Source organism: Trachemys scripta, chromosome 17 (genome assembly GCF_013100865.1).
Source record: "Trachemys scripta elegans isolate TJP31775 chromosome 17, CAS_Tse_1.0, whole genome shotgun sequence".
Taxonomy (NCBI): domain Eukaryota; kingdom Metazoa; phylum Chordata; order Testudines; family Emydidae; genus Trachemys; species Trachemys scripta.
The window spans coordinates 9,892,704-9,917,109 of NC_048314.1; the positions used below are offsets into that span (position 1 = coordinate 9,892,704).

Genomic DNA, 24,406 nt, shown 5'->3' on the forward strand with positions numbered 1-24,406 from the left:
GTGAGTGCATTTGCGTGTACATGTGTTTGTCAATAAATGTGTGTCTCAGTCAGTGTGTGTCAGTGAGCAAGCTGCCTCAGTGTGTCTGTACTTGCCATGTGTCTGTCCATAAGGGAAAGTCATTTTTTAAAAATTTGGCAGTCTTTAATTGCTTGCACTTTTTAAGGAAATCGGTCTCTTTATAAGAGAACATAAAACCTTTTTTCCAAAGAATAAGTGGTGTTTTACTTTTGGTTATTTACCACCATCTTTCCAGACCTGAATATTTCTTGGAAATATCTGTTCAAATCCTCCCTTAATCTGGGATGTAATTTTCTGAAGACTGTACACAGTTTTGGCCACTTGATACCAGAGTTACCCAGGCATTTCAGAGAGATGTCTGAAAGCGTTAGTGCATATGTGAAAGAAAGATAACTAGGAAAAGAGATGAAGAGGGATGAAATGGTGGAGTTCCTCTTTAGGTGGCTCTAAGCACCATTCCAGGTTGGCCACAAATCTCAGGAGCAAGGGAATGCAGAATGCAAGTGTTCATTGACTTCTTGTTACCTTCCCCTCTTTTGACCAGGCCTGATATTAAAGGATTAGAATCTTATGTTGGGGCGGGTGGGGGGAGGGGAGGAGAAACTCATTACATAATTGAATTATAATAAACCGATTTATTCTGGCTCATGCAATGGTATTTCACTGTGTAAACTATGAGGAAAAATAAACAGGGGATTTAGTATTTTGGAAGTGACTCAGAATTGAGTGACTATTGAATTTTCTGACACCTATCTCCAGAAAAGTCCGATGCTACTGATACAATTCTCATGGGGGGTCACTGCCATCATTCCAACTAGCAGCTCATGCCAGTTTCCTACCATTTTTGCAGTAACTTCTTTACCAGACAAATATACAACAGTATGTTGGGACTGGATGCTTGGCAATGATAACATGATATAAACTGGGATACTGATAGGTTAGAGATTTAATTCTCAGTGAGGCCTTCAGTGACTGAAAGTCATTACTGGTCTGAGGTCTGTTTAAAAGGAGAGGGTTGGGCTCAGTTCAGTTCCTACTGGGTGAGCGTCACAGATGCAACCTCAGAAATCTGGCACTAATGGGCATCTTTGTTGGCGGTCTCATTAGAGAAGCCACAGAATAAATGAATAAAGAGATTTAAGTCCCCTCTTGCTTCTGATCCTTCCAGGTCAAGTCGAAGTCACATCGGTTGGGGCGGTATGTGTGTGTGGCAAGTTTACCCTCCCTCTGCCCACGCTGTATCTGAATAAACAGATACATTTGGCCTTTAGTTTCTCCCTAGGGCTGTTCGTTGGCAGCATTGACCATCACTGAATTCAGTTGTTGTCGTTTTGCAAGTGTCTTTTAAGAACAAAAAAGGGAAACATTGTGGACCCAATTCTCTGTTGGCTTAACTCCATCAAAGTCAATGAAGTTCTGCCAGCTAAGAATTTGGCCCTGTAAGTGCATTTTCTATCTCAGCACTATGCTTTAGTAAGATTCTTTTAAAATGGCTACAGGTAAAAATATGCAGGGAAAACACAGGCTAGGAAGTATCTTGGGGACTTTCATATGGCAGAAGAGCTGCATTCTTTATTTGTTCTACTTTTTTAAAGTCATCTGAGCTTGCGTTGCTAAATGCCCACTACCGTTACTGCACATGGACCGGGACGGGGGATGCATTACCACTTCCTTTGCCTGGCCTATTGTGATCCAAGCAACTGGGGACACAGATGAGTGTGGGAAGTCCTTAGTAATTACTCCTCTTTGATTTCTCACTGCAGATGAGCCCAGCAGGTGCTACTTCCATGACGGTGATGGTGTATGTGAGGAGTTTGAGCAAATGACCAGCATCAAAGACTGTGGGGTTTATACCCCCAAAGGCTTCCTGGACCAGTGGGCTTCCAACGTGTCAGTCTCTCATAGTGACCAGGAGTGCCCAGGCTGGGTGGTCATTGGCCAGCCAGCAGCAACTCAGGTAAGGAAGACCCAAGCCCTCTTCACCTGCTATAAAGCTAAGTCCAACCATGCAAAACTTCCATCCATAGATCCACCCAGTTAACTTGCAGCTTGGATAAGGAAAGCTATTGATGCTAGCTGTCTTCAGTATGAGTCTGCCAAGCAGGAATGAGCTCTAGATTCTGCCTCTAATGACCGGGTAGGAATTGGCTCAAACTACTGGTCTCTCTGCTCTTGAATCCTGTCTAAAAGGGCCCAGTACCTGCTGCTTCAGAGGAAGAACTCTGCAAGAGGCAATTATAAGATAACCTGCCCCCAAGAAAGGTTTCCTCCTAAAGCCCATTAGCTAAAGTTATCTTATATACCAAAGCTTGAACATTTCTATCCCTTCCAAAGCATTTTTTATTCATATCTATTGCTTGTAAGGCTGGATAGCCCTGCTATCTGTATTGATATTGAATCCTTTTGGGAATCTCTTGGCTTTGATGCTATCTTGTGGCAGTGAATTCCAAAGGCTAACTGTGTGTTGTAGGGAGGAATATTTTCTTCTAACAGTTTTGAATTTGTCACTTTTCAGTGTCATTGAATGTCCCCTCATTCGTGTATTCTGAGAAAGGGTGAACAGCGGGGATCGATCGACCTGCTCTGTGCCACCCATTACTTTGTATACTTTTGTCATGAGTTGTCTCTTCTCTAAAGTAAACTGTCCCCGCTACCTTTTTCCCTGGTAGAACTAGCCATGGTTATCTAGAATGGGTCATGGGAGGGCAGTGTAGAGGGAAGTTCAATGTCAACATATACAGCAAAAGATTTAACTGTGAATTATACATTCTAAACACTTCCAAGAGGCCTGCAAGGGAGAACAATGGTATATGGACCACTTGGTCCAGTTTATATTGTACATGAATCCGTAACCAGTTAGTGACAAAGTCCACTCCAAAAACACAAAGTGCCATTAGTATTGAGTTAGTACCATGGCAGAGTCACCCTTACTAGCAGCCTAGGATTGCACGTGGTTGCCTTGTGGTTACCTTTTGGTATGTTCTTTTATTTTTGCTGTGCACGGGTGCCACTGCTCCTCCTCCCTCTCCGTTCTCTGTGCATTAAAACATTCCAAAATGCATGGTCTAATATGCTTCTGGCGCTGCTCGGCGTGCATGTGCTCCGGGCACTCTACCCCGGCTGAGGCACTATGGGACAGCAGATCTGTTTTCATAGTGTACTAATACAAATACGGGTAGGCAGTGAAGTAGGTGACATACGGTCGTGCTTTGGGGAAAAAACCCCTGCTGTGTGGCCACAAGTCAGGCATGTTTGTTGTACCCAGTCGAGACGAGGTTGTCACAGCCTCATTACAAAAATGTACATACGGGACACTGTTGCATCACACAGGCTCAATGCATGTGATCATGTCTTCCCCTTGTGGCTGGCCACAGTGCCCATAAGAGCTGACACGCCCAGATAAAGGATATTCCTTTAGCTCGACAGGAAGGCCCTTGTACTTTTGTTGCTCAAGGGCCCAGGGTGTGTCCCCGTTAACAACCATGGAGTCTGTATGTATGTGGCTGTATTCCCATTGCACTAGTGCATTAAGTTCATTGACCTTCTGAAGCTAAAGACATATGTCTATGGAGCCATTGTTTTCCACATGACCAAGGCAGCTTCATAACTTGCAGAACAGCTCATTTCATATCACTGTGGAACATTTAGACCAGGCAACGAGGAGTCCGGTGGCACCTTAAAGACTAACAGATTTATTTGGGCATAAGCTTTCATGGGTAAAAAGCCCACTTCTTCAGATGCATCTGAAGATGCATCATACCCATGAAAGCTTATGCCCAAATAAATCTGTTAGTCTTTAAGGTGCCACCGGACTCCTCATTCTTTTTGTGGATACAGACTTACATGGCTACCCCTCTGATACTTAGACCAGGCAGTACGCCATCAGCATCTTAACAAGAAGCCCTGTCAGGGTGAAAAGTAACCTGAGACCTCCCTCTAATCACTGCATGTGACAATCAGTGAAGCGCTAATACCTCCAGCTTCATTATCTGCCCAAAGCACCCAGGCCTGTGACTTTTTTTTTCTACTGAGATTACTGGTGGAAGGGATGCCTTTCCCCATCAGAATATTATTCAGAGTTGAGAGAGAGAGAGAGTGTGTGTGTGTGTGTGTGTGTGTGTGTGTGTGTGTATTTTCAGTTATAGTTTTTCATGGTGTTGTAGTCTTTGGCTTGAAAATAAAGAGGCATTTGTGCTGGCTTTTCCCATCTGAATCCCCTGAAATGAGTGTGGAACATGATAATACACAAAATACACAAGCTCACTGTTTGCTAACTATCCATGCTTTCAGGAATTAAAATGGCACTATCAAGGTGCTTTAAAAACACTTTAAGTACTTTCTTTTTAAAGTCACTTAGGGTGTTCTCCCCCCCGCCCCATCTTTGGATATTTGAAATTGTTTTCTCACCACAACTTTATTTCTGTCAGAGGTTGTTCACGAGCAGTAGGTTGCTCACATTTGTTAGTTACTGTCATGTTATTCATAAGTCTTGGGCTCAGTGCCTTTACTTGATATTGTAGAGTGGCTTCTGAGTATTGGCCTGATCACATTTGTTAGCTATTCTGGGTTGGTTTACAAGCAATGGACTGAACCCAGTTGCTTGGTATGGTAGGGTTGGTTGTTCATGAGAACTGTATTGCACACATTTGTTTGTTATTCTAAGATTACCCATGAGTACTGTATTGCACTTGTTTTGTTATTGTAGGGTTAGTCATGAGTACTAGATTGATGAATGTTGAAATACTAAGAAAAAAAGAGAAGCTACAATATCCAATCTGTTTTTGGATATCCAATGTACAAAATGCTTGTAAAGAATGACACAATCTTGGCACACAGGTATAAATTTGAAAAATGGAGAGGCCAAACCTCCCCTCCCCTTTTAAGTAGTCACACTTTCCACCGAGGCGAAAACGATAGACCAGCCACTTCTACTTTCCTGGCAGCCACTGTTCAGAGCGGATTAAGAAATAGTCTCAGAACTAATAGTGTCACATTTAAAGCCAAATTGGACCAGTTGGAAACACTGCACAAATGCCAAGTTACTTGTACCTAAGCAGTATTTTCTTGATTTCTAAGTTCTCATCCTCTGATGATTTCTAAGTTTCTCATCCTCTGATACAGGGACAACCAGTTATCTGTCACTGATGGACAAGGAGTTTTTGGGCAAGCTCCACAGTGTTGGGCAACTCTTCAACCTACAAACCTTTCAGTAGGTTTTTAAGGCTCTTCTCTTTTCCATAAGTGCTTTGAGAATCAGTATCGGGGCACATGCCTTGTGCCGGTGGTATTTCCTTGGAACTTTTCTTGTGCTGGCGGTTGCTGAGGCTGGTGTAATGCTTTACAGGACTTGAGCTAGTGTAGGTTGGTGAAACGCCACTAACATCAGTGGAGCTAAGTCGATGTCCAGCAGCTGAAGATAGGACCCCATGTCTGCATTAGCCCTGTTTCTGACCATTCCGTCTTGCTGTCACTGTAGGTGACGCTCAAGTGGGAATGCTGGCGTGGCCACTGGTTCTTTAACCACTGTGCCATAGAGACCTACTTTGAGAAGGCTAGACCATTTTCCATATTGGCAGCCCCTGAGAGCCCCCTCTTCCCATTTAGCTGGCACCTCACCAGGTCCCTTTTAGAAATATGGAACGGCAGGATGAATGCGTCCCCCGACCCCCACACTAGGACACAGTGGTTAACATGTCGGCTCACCCCGTCTACACTAGGACCTCCACTGTTGCCACCATGATTGAAGCTGCGCCAGTGGAGAGTTTTAAGGAAGGGACCCTGCTGTGGGCTAGACAGAGTGTGAATGGGAGGCCGCATTGCTTTCCATTGGGATTTGAGGAGGTAGGTTTGGCTAGAAGGCTACATATTGGGTCAGCGTTCTCATTGGGCATGTGTTTCCCTTATTTTCCAACAGCACCATTAGCACTGGAGGAGGGGTTGGTTTGTTTGTAGAGCAGGTTGTATCAAACCGCGCTCTTGTGTTTCGGGGTTGTTGTTTTGTTTTTGTTGTTGTGCTTTCGGCACAGCTTTGCCTTTGCTATTATCCTTTACAGGAAGTCCACACCAACACTAACAGGCTAGTTTCAGGAAGGATTGTTTACCTTGGAGATCTTCTGAAGGGAAATCCACTGTTTTATGAGCGAAAAGCAGATGGAGCGCTCGCGTGTGTGCAGTGACCACAGGGGGCCTGGGAGGCCATTTCGCCTCACCTCTGGTTGGCATCGCTCCCACTTGTGGATGGCTAACTCTTTTGTGGTTTAATTCCCATTGAGCCGTTAAGTGGTTTTAATAAAGGAATAAAAAGAGACTCTTTGGATAGCTCACTATTGCACTTCCAGCGAGCCCTGCTTGTGATTATCCCACTTACATCAACATGGCGTGCAGGACCCAGAAGCCGATGTTTGCATTGGCGACCTACAGTGCCAGCCCCTAAATAGCTTAGCAGGCCTTGATTGCATTTCCTCCCAATTGTGCAGAAGCTGATTACAGCAGTCACCGTGTAAATATTCAGCTTATGTTTGCTGCCGGTACCTGTGTTGTCCCCTGGATAGAAAGGAAGCAGGGCTCAGTTGTAACTAATCTAAAGGAGATTTTGTATTAAGTCTGCTGGACACAGAGGGACCCTGTGGTTCTTTCTGACTCTTAAGCTCCCAGACTGATGAATATACCCTGTGCTGCCTAGGGTCACCAAACAGGGACTCTCATTGGAGTAAGAAGTCACGGAAGGGGATTCTTGTTCTGTTGTTACTTCTGTGCCCTCTCTCTCAGTTCTTACGCTTGCACACACCCATGTGCATACGCAATAAACACATCGCTCTACCTGCTGCAAAAGACCTTCTAGAATTACAGAACCGCTGACCTGCTGATGTTCTGTGCACTAGGAGAGAGAGAGAGCCCCCTGCATAAAGGAAATAACAGCGCAGCAAAATGGGGACCGGGCGGGGGGGAGTAGAGCAAATACGGTAATGACATTGACAAGGATGAAGAATCCACTCCCAAGTTTCTGCCACATAGTTTTATTTCAACGAATAAATATAGCTCAGAAGAGAATTCCCCGAAGATCTGGCGATGCCAATAAATATAATAATCCTGGATGGGGCTGGGGAAAAGAGGAAACCTGCCACTTCCTTTGAGGTGACCTGCTTGAGACAAGGGAAGGTGTCTGTCTCTTGGCTCTGCGAGTGGCCCTGTCCGAACATCCCCATTAGAAGCCACGTGCTCCTGCTCTTCAGCGGTGACATTTCCCTTGTGCTTGGATTGAGAAACAATCCCCAGTTTTAATAAGATGATTGGCTTTGCAAATGTCTTGGTTATTGATAGCACATCCAAGCTTTGAACTGCCAGCCTCTTGGTTGACAGCAGAATCCCGCAAAGGGTACGTCTACACTGGAATAAAAGACCCACGGCACAGCCGTGGCTGGCCCACATCAGCTAACTCAGGCTCGTGGGGCACGGGCTGCACAGCTAAAAATCTGTGGAGACGTTCGGGCTCAGGCTGAAGCTTGGACTCTGGGACTCTCCCCCATCGCAGGCTCCCAGGGAGCCCGAACACCTGTACGGCAATTTTACAGCCCAACCCAAGTCAGCTGAGCTGGGCCAGTAGCGGGTGATTAATTGCTGTGCAGATATACCCTAAGAGGAACCATTAGTGGTGGAACCATGAGTGAGCAGAGGCCGGTTCTGGAAAATGATGAGCTGGGTCCTAGTTGCTTTCTTTTGCAAAAGGACTGTAGATTTCTCTTTCAAGCCTATGCTCTGCTCATGTAGATGGATTTCTAGTCGTGATCCTCCTGAGTGCCTGAGTTCGGTTCAGATAAGTCCTCAAAATCAGAATGCTTGTCCAGACCTTGGCCCAGAGTCTACTGACCAGATAACTGGGTCCCTGGCCTAAAGGCTTTGTCTTATGCCATGTGGCTAGTCCAGCAGCTCAGACTGACTTAACATAGTAGCACTGGGGCCACACCCCTTTTTTCACCAGCCATGCGCCTGCACCAGAGCCAAGAAAGGTCTGATGCAGGAGCTACTACAGTGGCCATATGCCACCTGTGCTTCCGGCACGCCAAGGGAGTCCTCAGTTGGCCACTGACAGCAGGTTTGAGTCTGCCAAGGAGCTGGCCTCTCCACTGTGCCGAACTGGGCTGGAAATCTCAAAAGAGTGGTCTTTCCCAAGAGATCTCTGGCACGTCCACTCCATGGCTTAATAGTGGCACTTAGCGCATCATCAATCGCTTTACAAATATGAATTAATTTAGCCTCATCGCAGCCCCACTGTGAGCTGGGGGCTTTCAGATGGGGAAATTGAGGCATAGAGAGTGAAGTCACTTGTTGAAGGTCACCCAGCAGGTACACAGTAGTAGAACCTAGGCCTCCTGAATCCTAAGTGGTACCCTGTCCACTGGGCCACACTGGCTAGGATTAGACTGTCCTGCTTCCCGGAACTAGGAAATTCAGAGGCCCTCGTAAATGAAAGACGTAATCCTGGTATTTTCAAATCTTAAAGGTTGGTTCAAATTCGTGGGGGTCTGTTCTTATCACCTCTCTCTGGGAAAACATGATTTTTCAGCTCTTTTGCTATTGATGAACTTTTTTTTCATCGATCTGCTGCAGTCCAACAAGGGCATCGCCGGCCACCTAGTATTGTTGATCTTCTGTCCCCTGTGCCATGCTGGAGATGGGTCACCTGGGCAGCTAGAAGGATGTCCCTCAATAGTGACACCATCCCTCCTATGCATAACTCAGATCGGTGTTTTGAGGAAATCTACAGTTCAAAGTAAAATGGAACGAGGAGTAGGATTTCCATGTGTGCTGTCCGGCATGAAAAGGCTGTATTGTATGGAGAAGGTTGGAAAAGACAGTTAGCTTAATGGGCAAGCAGGGAGTAGATAGTAAAAAGGGTAGAATGCTAATCACTTGACTGCATTCCCTGTTAGAACAATGGCCTCTCTCCCATCCACTTCCTTCAGTATTTATTTCATCCTTGCAGTAGTAAACCCTCAGCCCGCACGGTGAATGTAGTAGCCTCAGGCCAATTCACGAGAGGAGGACAGCGAGAAAATATAGTGAGATGTCAGAGGAGATTCCAAGCTATTTTACCAAACACTGGAGGGATTTTCTCCTCCCCCCCCCCCCTTTGGTTTTCAGAATAATTTTTCAAGAGCACATGTGCAAGTCATCTAAAGGGAACAGAACAGTGAGGACCAGGGGCTGGTACATGGTGTTCCCTTTGTGTACTGTTCAGAAATTAGATAAAAGAAACAAAGGATGATGCAGTGAACAAAGCCCCCATCAGGACTCGCAGAGAGGTTTGTTCTGACCTTTTTCAGAAATGAAGGTCAAACTGGAAGTCCTCAGGTACTGGAAACTGCTCCTGTCTACCTAGGACCTGGAGGCATTTACCACTAGCAAAACACGATCAGGAGTCCGTAACATTGGTAGTAAATTAAGGCCAGAACTTGAGGCAAGGTAGGTCGAGCTTTTCTCTAACAAAAAGCCTTATCTGCATTTTCAGGGAACCAGTACAGTACATCATTCTATCATCCTGTCTGTTATACACACAGAGAACAGAAAACAAGCCTGGTTGGCACCCCCGTCTCATCAGTGAGATGGAAAGTGGGTACCTGGTACAATCAGAGTGCTCGTTAGCGTAAACTCTTGTGAATGGAGACATCTCCCCTCCTTTGCTCTTGCCACTCCACCTGCCGGTATCTCCATCTGCAGCTGCTGTACCCTTGTGATTCACAGCATGTACAGCAGTAAACGTGGGGTAGCTCCCCTACCATCCCATCTGGATTGTTTGTTTCAGGTCCCTCTCTGTTCCAAGTGGAATGATCGTGCATAAATGCATCACCACGTTCGCATTGTTCATGCATGAAGGGATCACAGCATTTCTCTCCCCACCCCCTCCCCAACCCTCCTCTGACTCCCCACTATGCAGCTTCACCGTAGTTTGCATAATTTCCCTTTGCAGCAGGAAATAAAACCTGCTTAAAGCACTGCCAGTCAATCAAGCTAGGTTAAAAATATGCTTGTAGATTAGTTTTGATTGAATTTAAAAATAATAATAAGAGGAAGAAGATGAAGAGGGGTGCAGGAGCGAAGCCAGCATGGCCTTTACTATGTCATTTGGTTTCATGTTCTGCACAAGAAAACATGTAAAATATGTAAACAGAGCTCTCCAAGATTGTAATGTAGCTACAAAGCCACAGATACACAGACATGCAGGGTGCTGTTCTTCAGCAGAACGGAATGCCATCCTCAAAACCACACGCTCATTTCTTTAAGCCTGAAAGTAAACTTTCTCATGCCAGCAGTGGAGAATTTATGTTTTTCTTTTAAATGAAGGCTTGTCTGGGCTGCTGGTCCAGAGCATTGTAGGCATTTAGGCCTACCTTGTCAGAAAGGTATTTGGTCCTGCTTGGGGATTGGTCCTGCTTTGAGCAGGGGGTTGGACTAGATGATCTCCTGAGGTCCTTTCCAACCCTGATATTCTATGATTCTAAAGGGCCACCATCTCTGGGTATCGCTCCATTTTTGGGTGTCCAACTTGAGGCTCTTCACGAGGGATGATTTTCAGGGGATGGGTGCTCACTCTGCCAGTGTCTGAAAGTCAAGCCACTTGAAGAGGTGTCAGGCACCCAAGATCACTCGCTGGATTTGAAAATGCGAGACCTTGGGGCCAGATTCTCAGCTGGTATAAACTGGCCTATTACCATTGGCCACTGGTTCCTCAACTCAGGGACCTAATATTGAGGAATCCAAAATTAGTGACCATGTTTGAAAAGGTTGGCCTTAAGGCCTGATTTTCCCTGTTCCCTTTGAAGTCACTTCAGTAGGAGTGTTGGATGCGCAGCAGCTCCAAAAAGCAGGCTTAATTCTCCACTCAGAGGAATAGGTGCAAAGCCCATTGGTATCAGTGGAAGCTATGCAATATATCTGATCCCACAACTAGGCCCTCAGGACCCAGTTTTCAATCATGGATGCCTAGGGGCCATGTTGTGAACTTCGGACTCAGTGCTAGTGTTATTGACATGAGCAGTCCCACTGGCTACGTGTGTGAGTATGGGATGGTAGCACACATTTCCGCAGAGCATTTTGGTCTCCTTCCCAGCTGATTTCACTCGGATTGCTCTTGTGCATAACTACTCACTAATGTGAGTAAGGGGGTCACAGCATGGCTCTAAGTTATTATAACGCTTTGCACTTCTAGCAGAGGTGACTTCACTATCACTTGGTAATTAATCCTTACATCACTCCTTTGAGGCAGAGCAATAATGAGAAAATTAAGTCCCAGAGTAAAGGTGACATGTTCACAGTCATGCAGTGAGTCTAAGCCAGGAATTTTAAACTTACATGTCCTGATTCCCAGTGGCATGCTTGAACTGTGGCCATAAAGAATGTATGCTTGTGAGCAAGCAGGGAATTACACATACAAAACTGGCCATCGCCTACTTTCCATGCACCCATATATATTTGTGCATAGAGTGAACTGACTGCACCTGCACATTTCTTATGAACTCAGCTTGCACTTCTAGGGTTTAAAGATGTGGCCGTTGTTTCCAATATAAATGAAACTTGTGTGAAGCTTTAACCGTGCGGGTGTTTTAATGCAGGCCCTTGAAGTCAATGAGTGGCAGATTTTCCAAGGTAATTAGGTGCTTAAAGAAATGCATGTTAGACACCTAACTCCCATTGAGTTTCATTGGGAGTTAGATGCCTGGTTTGGAGCTTTGAAAATCCCACTAGACACCTATCTGCATCTTCGGGCACTTTAATACCTTGAAAACCCTGCCTTCAGAATCAAGTAGCTTCCTCCCTGATACAGACCTGCACTATTCCCTACCATAAACTATTGGAAAACCGTACTGGAATATGGAGTTTCTGTTCTATCCCCGGTAGTGATTTCTGAGACCGGCTGAGCCTGCAACAGCTGTGATCACTCCTACTCTATCTTCTGAAGGGACTACACCTGGGGGAGATTGAGACTGGAGTAGCTGTGAGCTCTCTCTCATAGACCGTGCTCTTGCTTTATTCCCTACTGTGACTTCTGTTGGGAAAGACAGGGACTGGAGTAGCTGTGAGCTCTCTCTCACAGATTGCGCTCCCATTTCTGTTGGGAAAGACAGGGACTGGAGTAGCTGTGAATTCCCTCACTATCCTGGGAAGTTCTGGGGGGAAATGCTCCGAACACTCTTCTGGTTTCATTCATCAAAGTTTGAAGCTCATCAGAGCTACCGGAGCTGTTCTGCCGTCCGATAAAAGTGACGGGCTTGCCCAGACACCTGCAGCAAAATCGCACTTGGATGCAGATGTGAACGGTTGCATGCCAAAGGAAGCAACTGGCTGCTGCTCTAGGAAGGGTCTCTTTGGATGGTCCAACTCATTTAGGGGAACTCATTTATGTGGTGGCAGTTTTGTTAGTCAGCAGTTTCTGTCCGACCGCCAAAGAAGCCCTGGGAAGCACATGTGCTCTTTCTGGTTTACACCCCACAAGCCATCCTTTCAGATGTTAAGAAAAACAAGCCACAAGACCATTTAATTTCAATTTGTGCCTGCTGACGTATGGCTGGATAGTTGAGATGAGGCCAAAGTACTTTGATTGTTGATTGTTGAAGTACAAATGTATCTCACACACACACACACACACACACCACTGCTGCCAGCCAGAGTATCTCTTCTCTGTGTATTTTCTCCCTGGATGTTGTAGCCAATTGAAGTCTGGTGACAGGCCCGAGCAAATGTGTGCCTCTTTCCTGATACCCTTTAAAACTTGAGGCATATTTAAGTTCTCACATACCCAGAGAAGGCAACCCCTTTCCTGCTTGAGTATTGCAGAGAATTGTGCACTTTAGAGAGACAGAAGGAGACAGAAAGAGGGAGAGGGAGGTTGGTGCCCTCACTTATTCTTGCCTGTGGACGCTCTGTGTGTTGGGGGTTGTATGTCATTTATACGGTATATTGTCTTGGTAAATAACCCTACACACCACTGAAAAAACATGATTCTAACGCTGAAAATAAAAGGCCTGGAAACTCATCGTTTTCAGCACATGAAAAGGTTTTGTTCTTTCAACACGCAGATGTTTTTAAGTGAAAAATCACTCCTTTGACCTTTCCTGAATGGGACCGTGTGGTCAGAGCTGACATTAACCGCTGCACGACTGTAAGCTTAGCCAGAAACTTTCAGAGAACATGTGGAGCGCCTTTGCTGTCTCATTGTTACCCTCAAGCTGCCATTGATGGTTCTGTGGTTCTGAGCACTTGAGCAATTAAGGGAAAGAGATTGATGGCCAGATAGCTGTTTAGGGTCCAGAGCTTCAGCCCTTGAAGCCAATGGGAGTTCTGTTTGAGTAAGCATTGCAGAATTGGGCCCTGCACTTTCACTTCATCTTAATTTTGCAGCTTAATTTTGTTTTTGTTTGAAATTTTGTTCATTGTTTGGGTGGGTCCGAGTGTCTTTGTTGCCCAAGTATCTTCTTAGTCAGTATGTTCTTATTATGGGCAACTAATAATCATACTAGAGCTCCTTTTGGATTAATTGTTGTTGCTGCCTGGCTTTCTATAGCCGGATGCGTATTTTATCCATCCAAGTCAATCTTTGCTCCCTCTTTGTGTGGGGATAGGGAGGGAAAGCTGTCAGGTAGGTTTTAACAGGCCTGATTCTGCTCAGACGTGCACGAGCGCCTCACCAGTGTTACGTCCATCGAATCAGGACCATAGAGATCATTTTTTGCCTCTCTGTCTGCCTAAATTCATGCCACTTTTCTCTGTTGTTGGCAACTTGACTTTGTAATGGGACTTGATGCCAGATGGGTTCCTCCTTAAAAGACTCTTTGCTCTGCCCAGTGGTCGTAAAAGCCTGTTGAATGAGATTGTTTGTCTTTACAATGACACTAATACCACAACCCCCGCGAGCTATTCCACAAGCGATTTGCTATAGGCAGTGCTGGCTTGTCCAATTTTGAGACATTTACATTGGGAACCCAACTGTGCCAATGATAATGTTCTGGCTAGTGTCTTTTGTTTACCATTGCCTCCTCCTGGACAGGATATAAAATCTGCTAAAGCACTTAGCAATCTGTGATGACTTCACCCTTTTGTGAGTGGTGGTGTGAAAGGTGGATGCAAGAGATACTGCTGCTGAGAGTTAGCTGAGAAATTATTTTAGTTTTAATGGGAGTGACCTGAGGTTTTTGAAGCTAAAGGTACAAAGGTCCTACTTTGAGCTGTATCCTACATGCTTCATGGCCTTTTTATGTATATTAGCTGGCATTTGTAATCTGTTTAGACATTTGAACCAATGCCCTTTCTTAGTTGAAAACAGCCATTATTTACACTGTAGTTACAAGAACTGCCACACTAGAACAGTTCCTAACAGAGCTAGCATAGGTGATGCAACTGTTTCAATGCAACAGCTTTATTCCAAAGTACTCTGTTAAATAAACAGTAACCGTGTGATGTATATAAACAGGAACACATGGCAAAAGTGTGTTACACAGAATGCCCCCATGCTTCGGATGAGTTCAGATGCTCTGTTGCTTTGCAATTTGTGCCATCATTTACTTACACCTACACTCACTTTGCACTTGTGTTAATGATGGCATAAGGTGCAGGGTACTAGTGCATCACACTCGTAGCTACCCAAGAAATTCTGGCATGTAGTATAACTGCATTTATTAAACGAGGTTATTGCCATTTTAATTTTTTTTTAGTGACTAAGTAGGTCTGAATGAAATGTTTGCAATGAATCTCTGACCCATGCAAAATCACCTGGTTTGGAGTTTTATTATAAATTCAGAACTCAAACCAGCTTTGCCAAAAGGTTCGGCAAAGATCACTCACCTCTTGTGAACACTTGGGTATGGATCCAGGCCAATTTGGGCCCGGTTCCGAGCCAATCTGGATTAAGTTATGGTTTTGTATTGATACCAGATGAAGGTCATGGTTTCATGTGATTTTGATTTGAAATTCATTTGGTTTTAAATGAATTTGCTTTGAGTTGGGGGTACATTAGAACCAGAAAGACAAAGCAAAGCTCAGAATGTGCAGACCCAAATGGATTAAAAAAACAAACACAATGTTCACACAAACCTTTTGGAAGTGAAATAACCACATTTTGCATAAGGCTGTAATTATGTAGCCTTGAGTCATGTAGTAACTTCAGACACACTTACAGCCAGGGCCAGATCCTCAGCGGACGTGAATCAATATAGCTCCAGTGGACTTCTGTGAAGCTACACCAGTGGAGGATCTGCTAATTAGATACCTCTTTTTCATACTCTCTGTTTATATACAATACACTTCATAATGTCATTTTCCCATAAGAACAAATACTACCATGTTTGTTGCTGTTAACATAAAGGGCACTTACCCACATCTCAGTTACACTAGTACAAATCAGCAGTAACTCCATTGAAGCCAATGCAGTAACACCACTCTAAAAGCAATGCAAGTGAGAACTGTAACTGTGTTTCAACATGTATAAAGCTCACGTTTCAATGAACCAAAAAACAAAACACCTCAATGGAAAATTGGGATTCATCAGTAGGAAACCTGCTAGAATATGGATCAAAGGGGCAATGAGCCAAGACAGCATTGAGACTATGTATTGACAGACCAATAGCACAGTAACTTTCAAGCAACAGATGCCAGCGGCCGTACCAGATTCAAAAGGAAACTATTCTTGTTGAGAACTTGCTCGGCAGCCTGGTGCTAGGACTTTGTACTGCTGTGCAGAAGACATAGGGTTGATTCCCAGTCCTAGAGCCAAATTCAGCTCTTAGTTTCATTGGTGAAATTGACAGATGAAGTTTCATCTCGCCCCTGAGCCAAGAGAATCTGGGAGTCATATAGAATCGGTGTGTTCACCCAGAGGGTGGAACAGCCTCCAGTGAATTAAGCAGACGGTTGATGAGCTGCATACAGTTCTTTGGCGTGAAGGACAGTGGCCATGCCGTGGGTTTTTCTTACTTTGCCCCAGCTCTGTGAAAATGCGGGGGAACGTACAAGAGAAAAAGGCAAGAGCAGCACAGATTTGTAATGGATTGAATAGTCTGAAGAGAACCCTTAATCTTCAGATGGAGGCTTACAAGCAAACTAGAATGGAGCCTTTGCTGAATTTCTAAGATGTTCACGTAAACTTTGCCTCGGTACTTCTTAGGGGACAAGAACGAAAGGTTCTCCAAGCCAGGAGAAAGGCTGTTCTTTGGGTATTTCTGGACTGGAATTGAAAGTGGATTGCTGGATACCTCATGAGTAAGCCTGTTTCTGTGAGATTTCCATCCCAGCTTTGCAGACTCCTGAGGTCTGGATAGCTCAGATAAACTGCCAGATTATTGGGTGTTTGTTTGAACCCAAACTCTGACCCTTTTAATGGTTCACTCATCACTAGTATAGACAGTTTCACCTTCCTGTAACCCCAAATCCCATTTCCTAGCTTAAATGAAGAGCAAATAGCAGCAATTTGGAGCCTTTAGTACAGACTGGCCCCACTGTGCAGTAGTAGTGAAATCATGTCATGTATATGTGGCAGTCATCCTGGCTTTAATATTAGGTAATAAGCAGGCAGAAGCCTTTCTGAAAACTGTCTGCTGCATCTGTGTGTAGCTTTATTGGATGAAATATACTTGAGAATATGTCCTCTTCTTGACTGGGGAGGACAACCTTCGAATTCTGACATCAAAGGGTTAAATATTTCCTTTTGGAGGGATACGCTAAGATGTTTTTTAAGTCTGCATTTGAGATTCTTTGGCACTGCTTTTCCAAAGCTGGCCTGCAGACAAATTTGGTGGGGTGAACGTAAAGAACATTCTGCAGCGAGGCCAGCTAGAAATGGAGCTGTTTATTATTATTATTTATTATTTCTTTGTGGCAATTCTTTCATTAGTTCCCTAAGGAACTGAATGCATCCAGTTTGTCCTCCAGCAGATCATATGTTGATCAAAAGGGTTTTCCTGACCTTCGTAATTATTATAACTGCTCAGCGCTGGGTAAACCAAACCTCTGAGGCTATGTCTACACAGCAAAGAAAATCCCCTGGCTGGCCCGTGCCAAGCAATCAGGCTTGCAAAGCTTGGGCTGCTGCGCTGTTTCATTGCTATGTAGACTTTCAGGCTCAAGCCCAAACTCTGGGACCCTCCCATCTCGCAGGGTCACGGAGCCCAGGTTCCAGTCCAAGCCCAGACGTCTACACAGCAGCGAAACCGCCCTGCAGCCCAAGCCCTGCAAGCCCGAATCGGCTGGCACGGGCCAACCACGGATGTCTAGTTGCTGTGTAGACATACCCTAAGTTACCAGTAGCATGCCAGGTGTACCACGACTCGGAGGCAAGTGCTGAAGGCGCTTCAGCTGCTAGGCCTTCTAATCACTAACCCTGGTGGGTCCCAGTAGCCACTAAGGATAAGTCCACACTGCAGTTAAAAGCCTGCCGCTGGCCTGTTGCTTGCTGACTCACACTCACAGGGCTTCGGGCAAGGGCTTTTGTTTGCAGTGCAGGCATAGCTTAAGATCCCTGGCTAAAGCGAAAGAGTGTTTGACTAGGGCTGGCAAGAAGGGGAAAAGTTGCAGGTACTCTAAGTACAGAGGCTTTAACAGTTACAGTCTAAAATGAGAAATAGCCGTTCTTGTTTGGGCCCCTGGGCTGCCCAGTTGAGGGTTTAGGCTCTTCAGAGCAAGTGGCTGGGGATGCCTTCTGCCGTCCAGTTTCTATGCAAAGTAAGTAGGAGCTTGCAGATTTCCAGGCCAGGCTCCCTGAGTGGTGTGTCTCTCTCTCATCGGGGCCCGTCTGCACCAGCTCCCATAAGTCCCAGCTGAATGTCTGACAGTCTAACCCTGCTCCACATCTGTTCCTTAGCTTCTGCTGCAACCTACGCTGTATGCAGTGCACTCTGGGTTTCTCTTCTCTGCAGCTCCTGGCTAGCCATGTCGTTGCTGCTTCCAGGTCACTTGACCTTCTTGCTGGTTCGGGGGTGTCTGCCCCTCCTCCTTCCTGGCCCACCGGAGGAGGGAGGAGGTTGATGGGAACCGTAGTTTCCTGCTTAGCAGATCCATCACACCTTCTACAGTTCCTGTGCAGGACTTTGTGTCCCAGTACAAATATACCTGTCATGGTGAATTGTAACAGTAGAACACAGTGGGGGCTTGCTCTTTTGCAAACAGTACTGTGTTTGGCATGTTTCATCGCAAAGGATCCCAAAGCAATTTTATTGCTGTAATCCTACAAACAGGAATTGCTTTGGCCAGTGTTGAAATGCAGCATCCCCCGCCCAGCTACAGCAGGAAGCAGTGGGCCCTTAACAGCACACCACAACACCACATATCAGCATCGCATCCATGAACATGACATCCACTTTAAACTGGCTCACCAGAAAGCCACCTTGCTCATTGTCACCAGATGAGACACTGGTGTAGCTCTGATGACCAGCCGCAAGGCTTGATTTGGAGGAAGTGAGAACAGACCAGATCATACACTATGGTCTTGTCTATGCACTGGAGATTTGCCCACTTACAGCAATCGGAGGCCACCTACCTGGGTAGCTGCACTGGCTCAAACTCCTTGTATAGATAGGCACAGCTGCTGTGCCTAATTGCAGATTTTTCCTTATGTCTGTTTCAAGTAGGGATGAGTCCCATCAGTGCATATAGGAGCTTCGTTGACTGCACTTGGGGTTGCTTTGGTGCAGCTACACAAGTGGCTGGAATCCCCAGTGTGTATAAAGTCTGTGGCGGTCTGGCCAGCCTCCCTGAAGGGGAATGGCTGGGTTGAATGGTACATGACCCATATATGCTTGCTTGCAGAAGCAGATCCTTCATGTGTCTATGTACTTACACAGGCCTCATCAGATTAGCATCTGAGTGCCTCACTGTCTTTCATGGATTTTATCCTCCCAGAAACCCTGTCAGATATGGGATTGTTCCCTCATTTGTAGGTTAAAAGTGTTGGGCTTCTAGTAATGAGGATCTGAAGCTAGAGCACTTTGGTGCTGTGGACCGTCACATAAACTGGCACGGATGCTTGAAAGGGAAACATGTGGTAGCTCCTAGTAAGCATGTATGTACTTTGCAGTTGCTTTGTGGCAATCAGTAATTGGCTAGAACTGAAAAAAGGATACATTCACCATGCTCATTAGAGGGAATATTGAAATGGTGAAATCTGTCAGAGAGTGGAACACTCAATCTAATCAGCAAAAAGAACGAGGAGTACTTGTGGAACCTTAGAGACTAACAAATTTATTTGAGCATAAACTTTCGTGAGGACGCCTCGTTCTTTTTGCTGATACAGACTAACACGGCTACCACTCTGAAACCTTCATCTAATCAGGTTGTTATGGCACAACCCTTAAGGAACTTGACCACACTAGGGAAATTTGCTATCAATTGCTAACTCCAGCATTCACAATGTTACAACTCCTGCAGCCATTCTTAACACCACAAGGATTAGACTTGCTCAGACCCCTGTCAATCACAGCTTTCCACTTGATCTTCACCCCCCCCCCATCCCCTGCAATGTTTTGAATTGTTTGCATAAGTAGTGACGGGGTCAGCCTCAGAAGGTTGGGATGCTTATCTGAACCTTTTTCAAACTAGCCAAATCTACTGAGACTGCAAAATCGAAGTAGAAATCTCGGTGCAGGCTTTCTTGTGAGCAGTTATGGATTCTGCTTATGTTCCCAGCTAGAACCAGAGAGAGCTACAGTTCACAAAAAGTGAAAACTAGCTATTTAAAAGTTATCAGAGTTTTTCTGATCCTGAACAATGGTTTGTTTTGGGTTTTGTTCAAATTTTTGGTGAAGGTCTGGGCCTGTTTTTAATATTGGTTCTCACACTTCTTTTAAGTGGCATTTAAAATGAGCCAAACCCCAGCTCTCCTGTTTCTCTCAACCAGCTTTTTGTGCTGATAAAGTTAGTAGAGAAACAAGAATAAGAACGAAACAATATAAAAGCAGTGAGATCTTTGTTCATGTCGAAGAGTTCTATGACCATTTAAATTGCAGATGTGGGTCAGATACATTTCCTAACTGGAGAGGCATTAAAATAAAACCCATGCTCCCAATAAGAGAGAGGCTGCTGAAAATGCAAGAAAGGAGAATTGCGAAATGATACATGTTGAATTGTTGGACTGGATTTCAAATGCCAAAGATAGTTTATGTAAAGTCTTGCACTGTTGTAAAATGTAACACTATCCACTGGCTAGCCTCAGTGAAGCTTGGTCCCAGTTGTTTAAAAAAAAAAAAAAACCTAAAAATCTTCTTCCAGCCCATTAAAGCTGATTTATATTTTGTGCATAGATTCCTCTGCACTGGGCCTTTAGGGATTCAAATGATAGAAGCCATTACCTCACTTTTGGCCAATCCGATTGCTCCGTTCCCAAGCATTCCAAGCACTCTCAGCATTTGCCTGCCGAGACCGGGAACGGAGTTCGGTGCACAATTACTGAATGGACATTGTATTTTTCACTATCAAAATAGCTCTTGTAATACGCTCAGTGCCCATTTTAAAAACAACAACAACAGTGGCGTAGGTTCAGGGAATGGGCTATTTGCAATGTATTGTCTTTGGAGCTCTCTGTTGAGGCCCCACTTTTGCAGTCAGACCCACTACTGCACCCAATGGAACACAGCTCTGCCCAGTGCAGGGTCCCAAGTGCAGAGTCAGGGCCTTAGAACCTCTCCTTGGTACGTTGCTGGTTAACACACACGATTGAGGTGCCTTGGCCTCCAAGTTTGGATTCTTGTCTTTGCTACCAACTTGTGTGACCATGAGGAAAACACTTCACCTCTCTGTGCCTCGTGTTCTCCAGATAATAATGTTACTGAGTTTGCAGAGGGGCATCAGTCAAGGACATTGAGATCCTTGAATTGAAGGCATCCTACATTTGCAGTTGTGGTTTTAATGTTCAAAGTGCTGCAGCTTTGCTATTCTTCCACTCTGTTTTCTCCAGAGGCAGCACTATGGGGGCTAATAATTCACAGACACATATATACATTTAAAAAACAATCTCACTTAGCTATGATGTTGCAAGAGAAAATCCATGTAATTTCCTGAAGATTATTTTTCATGTCTTCCATACTGACTGTGCTCTGGGTTTCTTAGGCACTTAAATCCCGGTACCCTGCCTAGCCCTTTTCACCCATCCTCGCATTTCCGATATACCACATTTGTTCTTGAGCAGAATGGAGAGGTTTGCAGAGAATCCCATCACGTTTTCACCTCTGCCTCACTGGGGCTGCTACGGGATGAATTGTAGATGTGAGAAGAAGGTGATTTTGGTTAAAGAAACTAATTAATAAGATCACCATTTTCCTATCAGGCCCCATGTGGAGGCAATGCATCCCTGATTGCATGTATTTTCAATTTCACATGGTCACCTGTAGCCATCCTGAAGAGAGAACCAGCTAGTAACAGTTAGTAACAGCAGGTTTTAAATAGAAAGACACAGTGTGTAGATAGTGCTGGCTGCGTCAACAATATCTTATGTGTCCATGTATCTAAGAGGCAAAGTAGGTGAAGTAAGATCTTTTATTGGCCCAACCTCTTTACAAGCTTTTGAACTACACAGTCTTTTCCAGGTCCAGGGAAGGAGTGCTTCAAAAGCTCGAGAGCTGGTACCTCCACTAACAGAAGATGATCTAATAAAAGCTATTACCTCTCCTACCTTGTCTCTCATATCCTGGGACTAATATGGCTACAAACAGCACTGGCAAATATCTTTCTGTCCATCTATTATTTTAGAACAATGGGAGCAAAGTTACACTGGGCACTTTTGAAAACTCCACCCTTAACCAATTAATCACAAAAGGAGACTTTCTTTTGGCAAACACAATGTCACTATGAGTCTGGTGTTCCTGTTCATGGTGTCATTGTGGAACAATCCAGTGGTGTGCATGACCTAAAAATAATGATGTCTAATAACCTAATGGTATTAAAAGTAGCATTTTTAGTTCTTACAGACACCAGCACTTTTTTTGACAGTCATATCCATTTCATGCTTGAATCTGAATCCATTGTGACATTTCCCTGTGTTGGTCAGGTGTGCCGAACCAAGGTGATGGACCTGAGTGATGTGGTGTCTAAATATGCCTGGTATCCCTGCACAGCCAACTTACCGTATTCCCATATGACTCAGACCATTTTCTGGCTAAAGGTAAGAGATACACACCTACCAGTGCAACGACTTTCCTTTTTTTGACTTACCTTTTTTTCAAAATTAAAAAACAAAAAGTTTTGAGCGTAGACAAAAGAAGACTTTTGTGTGATTTGTGACAGGAATTGCTTCTGAAAAGTGATGCTTTTGTTGTATCTTACAAACATAAAAAACCATGAACCATTCCAGTCCTGCACCGGATTCTCTATGCTTTCTTCTTCTCTCCCAGGCATATTTTTCTCAGCCCATGGTAGCTGCTGCTATCATTGTCCACTTGGTCACCGATGGAACACACTACCTGGATCAGAAGCAGGAAACGATCACTGTGCAACTGTTTGACACCAAGAAGCAAAACCATGATCTTGGTAAGACTGTTTTGCAATGAGCTTTGCCTTTCTTCTTCCATAGGTTTCCTCTGTTTGCTCCAGCCCAATTCAGAGTAAGGCCAGTACCTCTGTTCAGCTTTCCCACCAGCAGATTGGTGTTGCTGGAATAGAGAGCCAGCAGGAAGACGTACCCACTTCAAGCTCCAAGAGCGGGGGTTTATTGCAAGTCTGTGCTGCTAGTCAGGTATCGTCATGCCCACTGAGACTGCTCCGCAACTGATCGATGTGGGCTAGATTTTCGGAAGTGCTCAGGTCCCTTGTAGGCATCAAAAAAAGGGCCACGTTTTCAAAAGGGCTCATCACCCAGCAGCTCCCACGGGGACCCTAGGGGCAGGTTTTTAAAAGAGCTTAGCAGGTCGGGTGCTGAGTTCTTCAGCCTCTTGCTGACATCCCTGCAGTCTTTGCAGATGGCTTCTGTGGAGGTTGCAGCCCCCAAAACCCGAAGAAGTCCATTTGCCACTGCTGTTATCCATATACTGTACCAGGTGTGTGTGGTGGGGAGGAGGAGTAACCTTTGAAGGCATTCTGATGGCTGGAGTGCCGAAGGACTATTATTGTTTTCAGACACTCTCCTAAATCATTCCCCCTTTTCTGGATTTTCTTGCCCTTTCTGTCTGTAGAGAGGAGGAGAGAGGAGACGAGGGTAGGAGAAAGGATATTTGACAGGTTTTCCACTCAAAATTAACTGGGTATGAATCAAAGGCAAGTCTCTAGGGGGTTCACTCGCAGAGGAGTGAATAGGAATTTATGTGGGTGACTCCCATTTAGCACTGAATGAAATGTATCCAGATAAGCCCAGTGCATTGCTCTAGCTGACTGGGTTTCCCTAAGCGACAGTCCCGGACTATGCAGCACACCTTGAGTCAGCAGCATCCTTCTCCTTTCACAGCAGAGTGTCTTGTAGTTGTCTTCTAGTTGCCTCCTTCTTAAATATAAAGGACAGAGAGCTGACCATGGTAACTAACAGATAACATACAACTATACGGCGAGACAGACAGACTGAGAGGGCGGGGGAGAGAGAAAGGAGAAGCGGGGATCAAGGGCAAAGTTTTGAAATCTTGCAAGAAGTTGCAACATGAGTTTGGCACTCTCCAAACTGATGCCTGCAAATCTTCACAGTCAAGGGACTCTCTTCATCATGGAAAGGCCCTTTGGTCTACCCCAGGCTAGGTTGTTTTTTGTAGCTGAATGGAAGGGAAAAATATATAGGACTCAGCTTAGCAGTTCTTACTCAGCCAAAACTACCATTTACCTCAGTGGCTGTTTTACTGACTGCAGGATCAGACCCATTCTGTGCCTTTGTGCGGTGTGTTATTAAATGCATAAAGACACACTAACTACCTAAATTGAAAGGAACCTAGAGGAATTATTTTGGGGAAGTTCTGTGTGAAATGTTAAACAGGAGGTCAGACTAGATCAGGGGTCGGCAACCTTTCAGAAGTGGTGTGCCGAGTCTTCATTTATTCACTCTAATTTAAGGTTTTGCGTGCCAGTCATACATTTTAACGTTTTTCGAAGGTCTCTTTCTATAGATCTATAATATATAACTAAACTATTGTTGTATGTAAAGTAAATAAGGTTTTTAAAATGTTTCAGAAGCTTCATTTAAAAGTAAATTAAAATGCAGAGCCCCCCGGACCGGTGGCCAGGACCCGGGCAGTGTGAGTGCCACTGAAAATCAGCTCGCGTGCCGCCTTTGGCACACATGCCATAGGTTGCCTACCCCTGGACTAAATGGTCACAGTTGCCCCTTCTGGCCTTTTATGTACAGACAGAGAGCCTTAGGTATAAGAGGCGGAAAGAGACAACAGATTTTGCTACATTTACTAGAACATGTTTTTATAGTTCTTCTGGGCTTTGTAAA

General features: G+C 44.9%; 1 protein-coding gene across 1 annotated transcript in view; it reads left to right on the top strand.

The window, feature by feature from the left end:
• The window catches only part of PAPPA (pappalysin 1), a 229,378-nt gene that overhangs the window by 126,714 nt on the left and 78,258 nt on the right, over positions 1 to 24,406 (top strand). The window contains exons 10-12 of the mRNA XM_034793713.1: positions 1,785 to 1,978; positions 22,043 to 22,156; positions 22,386 to 22,521. Of these exons, the coding sequence (XP_034649604.1) occupies positions 1,785 to 1,978; positions 22,043 to 22,156; positions 22,386 to 22,521 (444 nt within the window). The remainder of the gene's footprint in view (positions 1 to 1,784; positions 1,979 to 22,042; positions 22,157 to 22,385; positions 22,522 to 24,406) is intronic.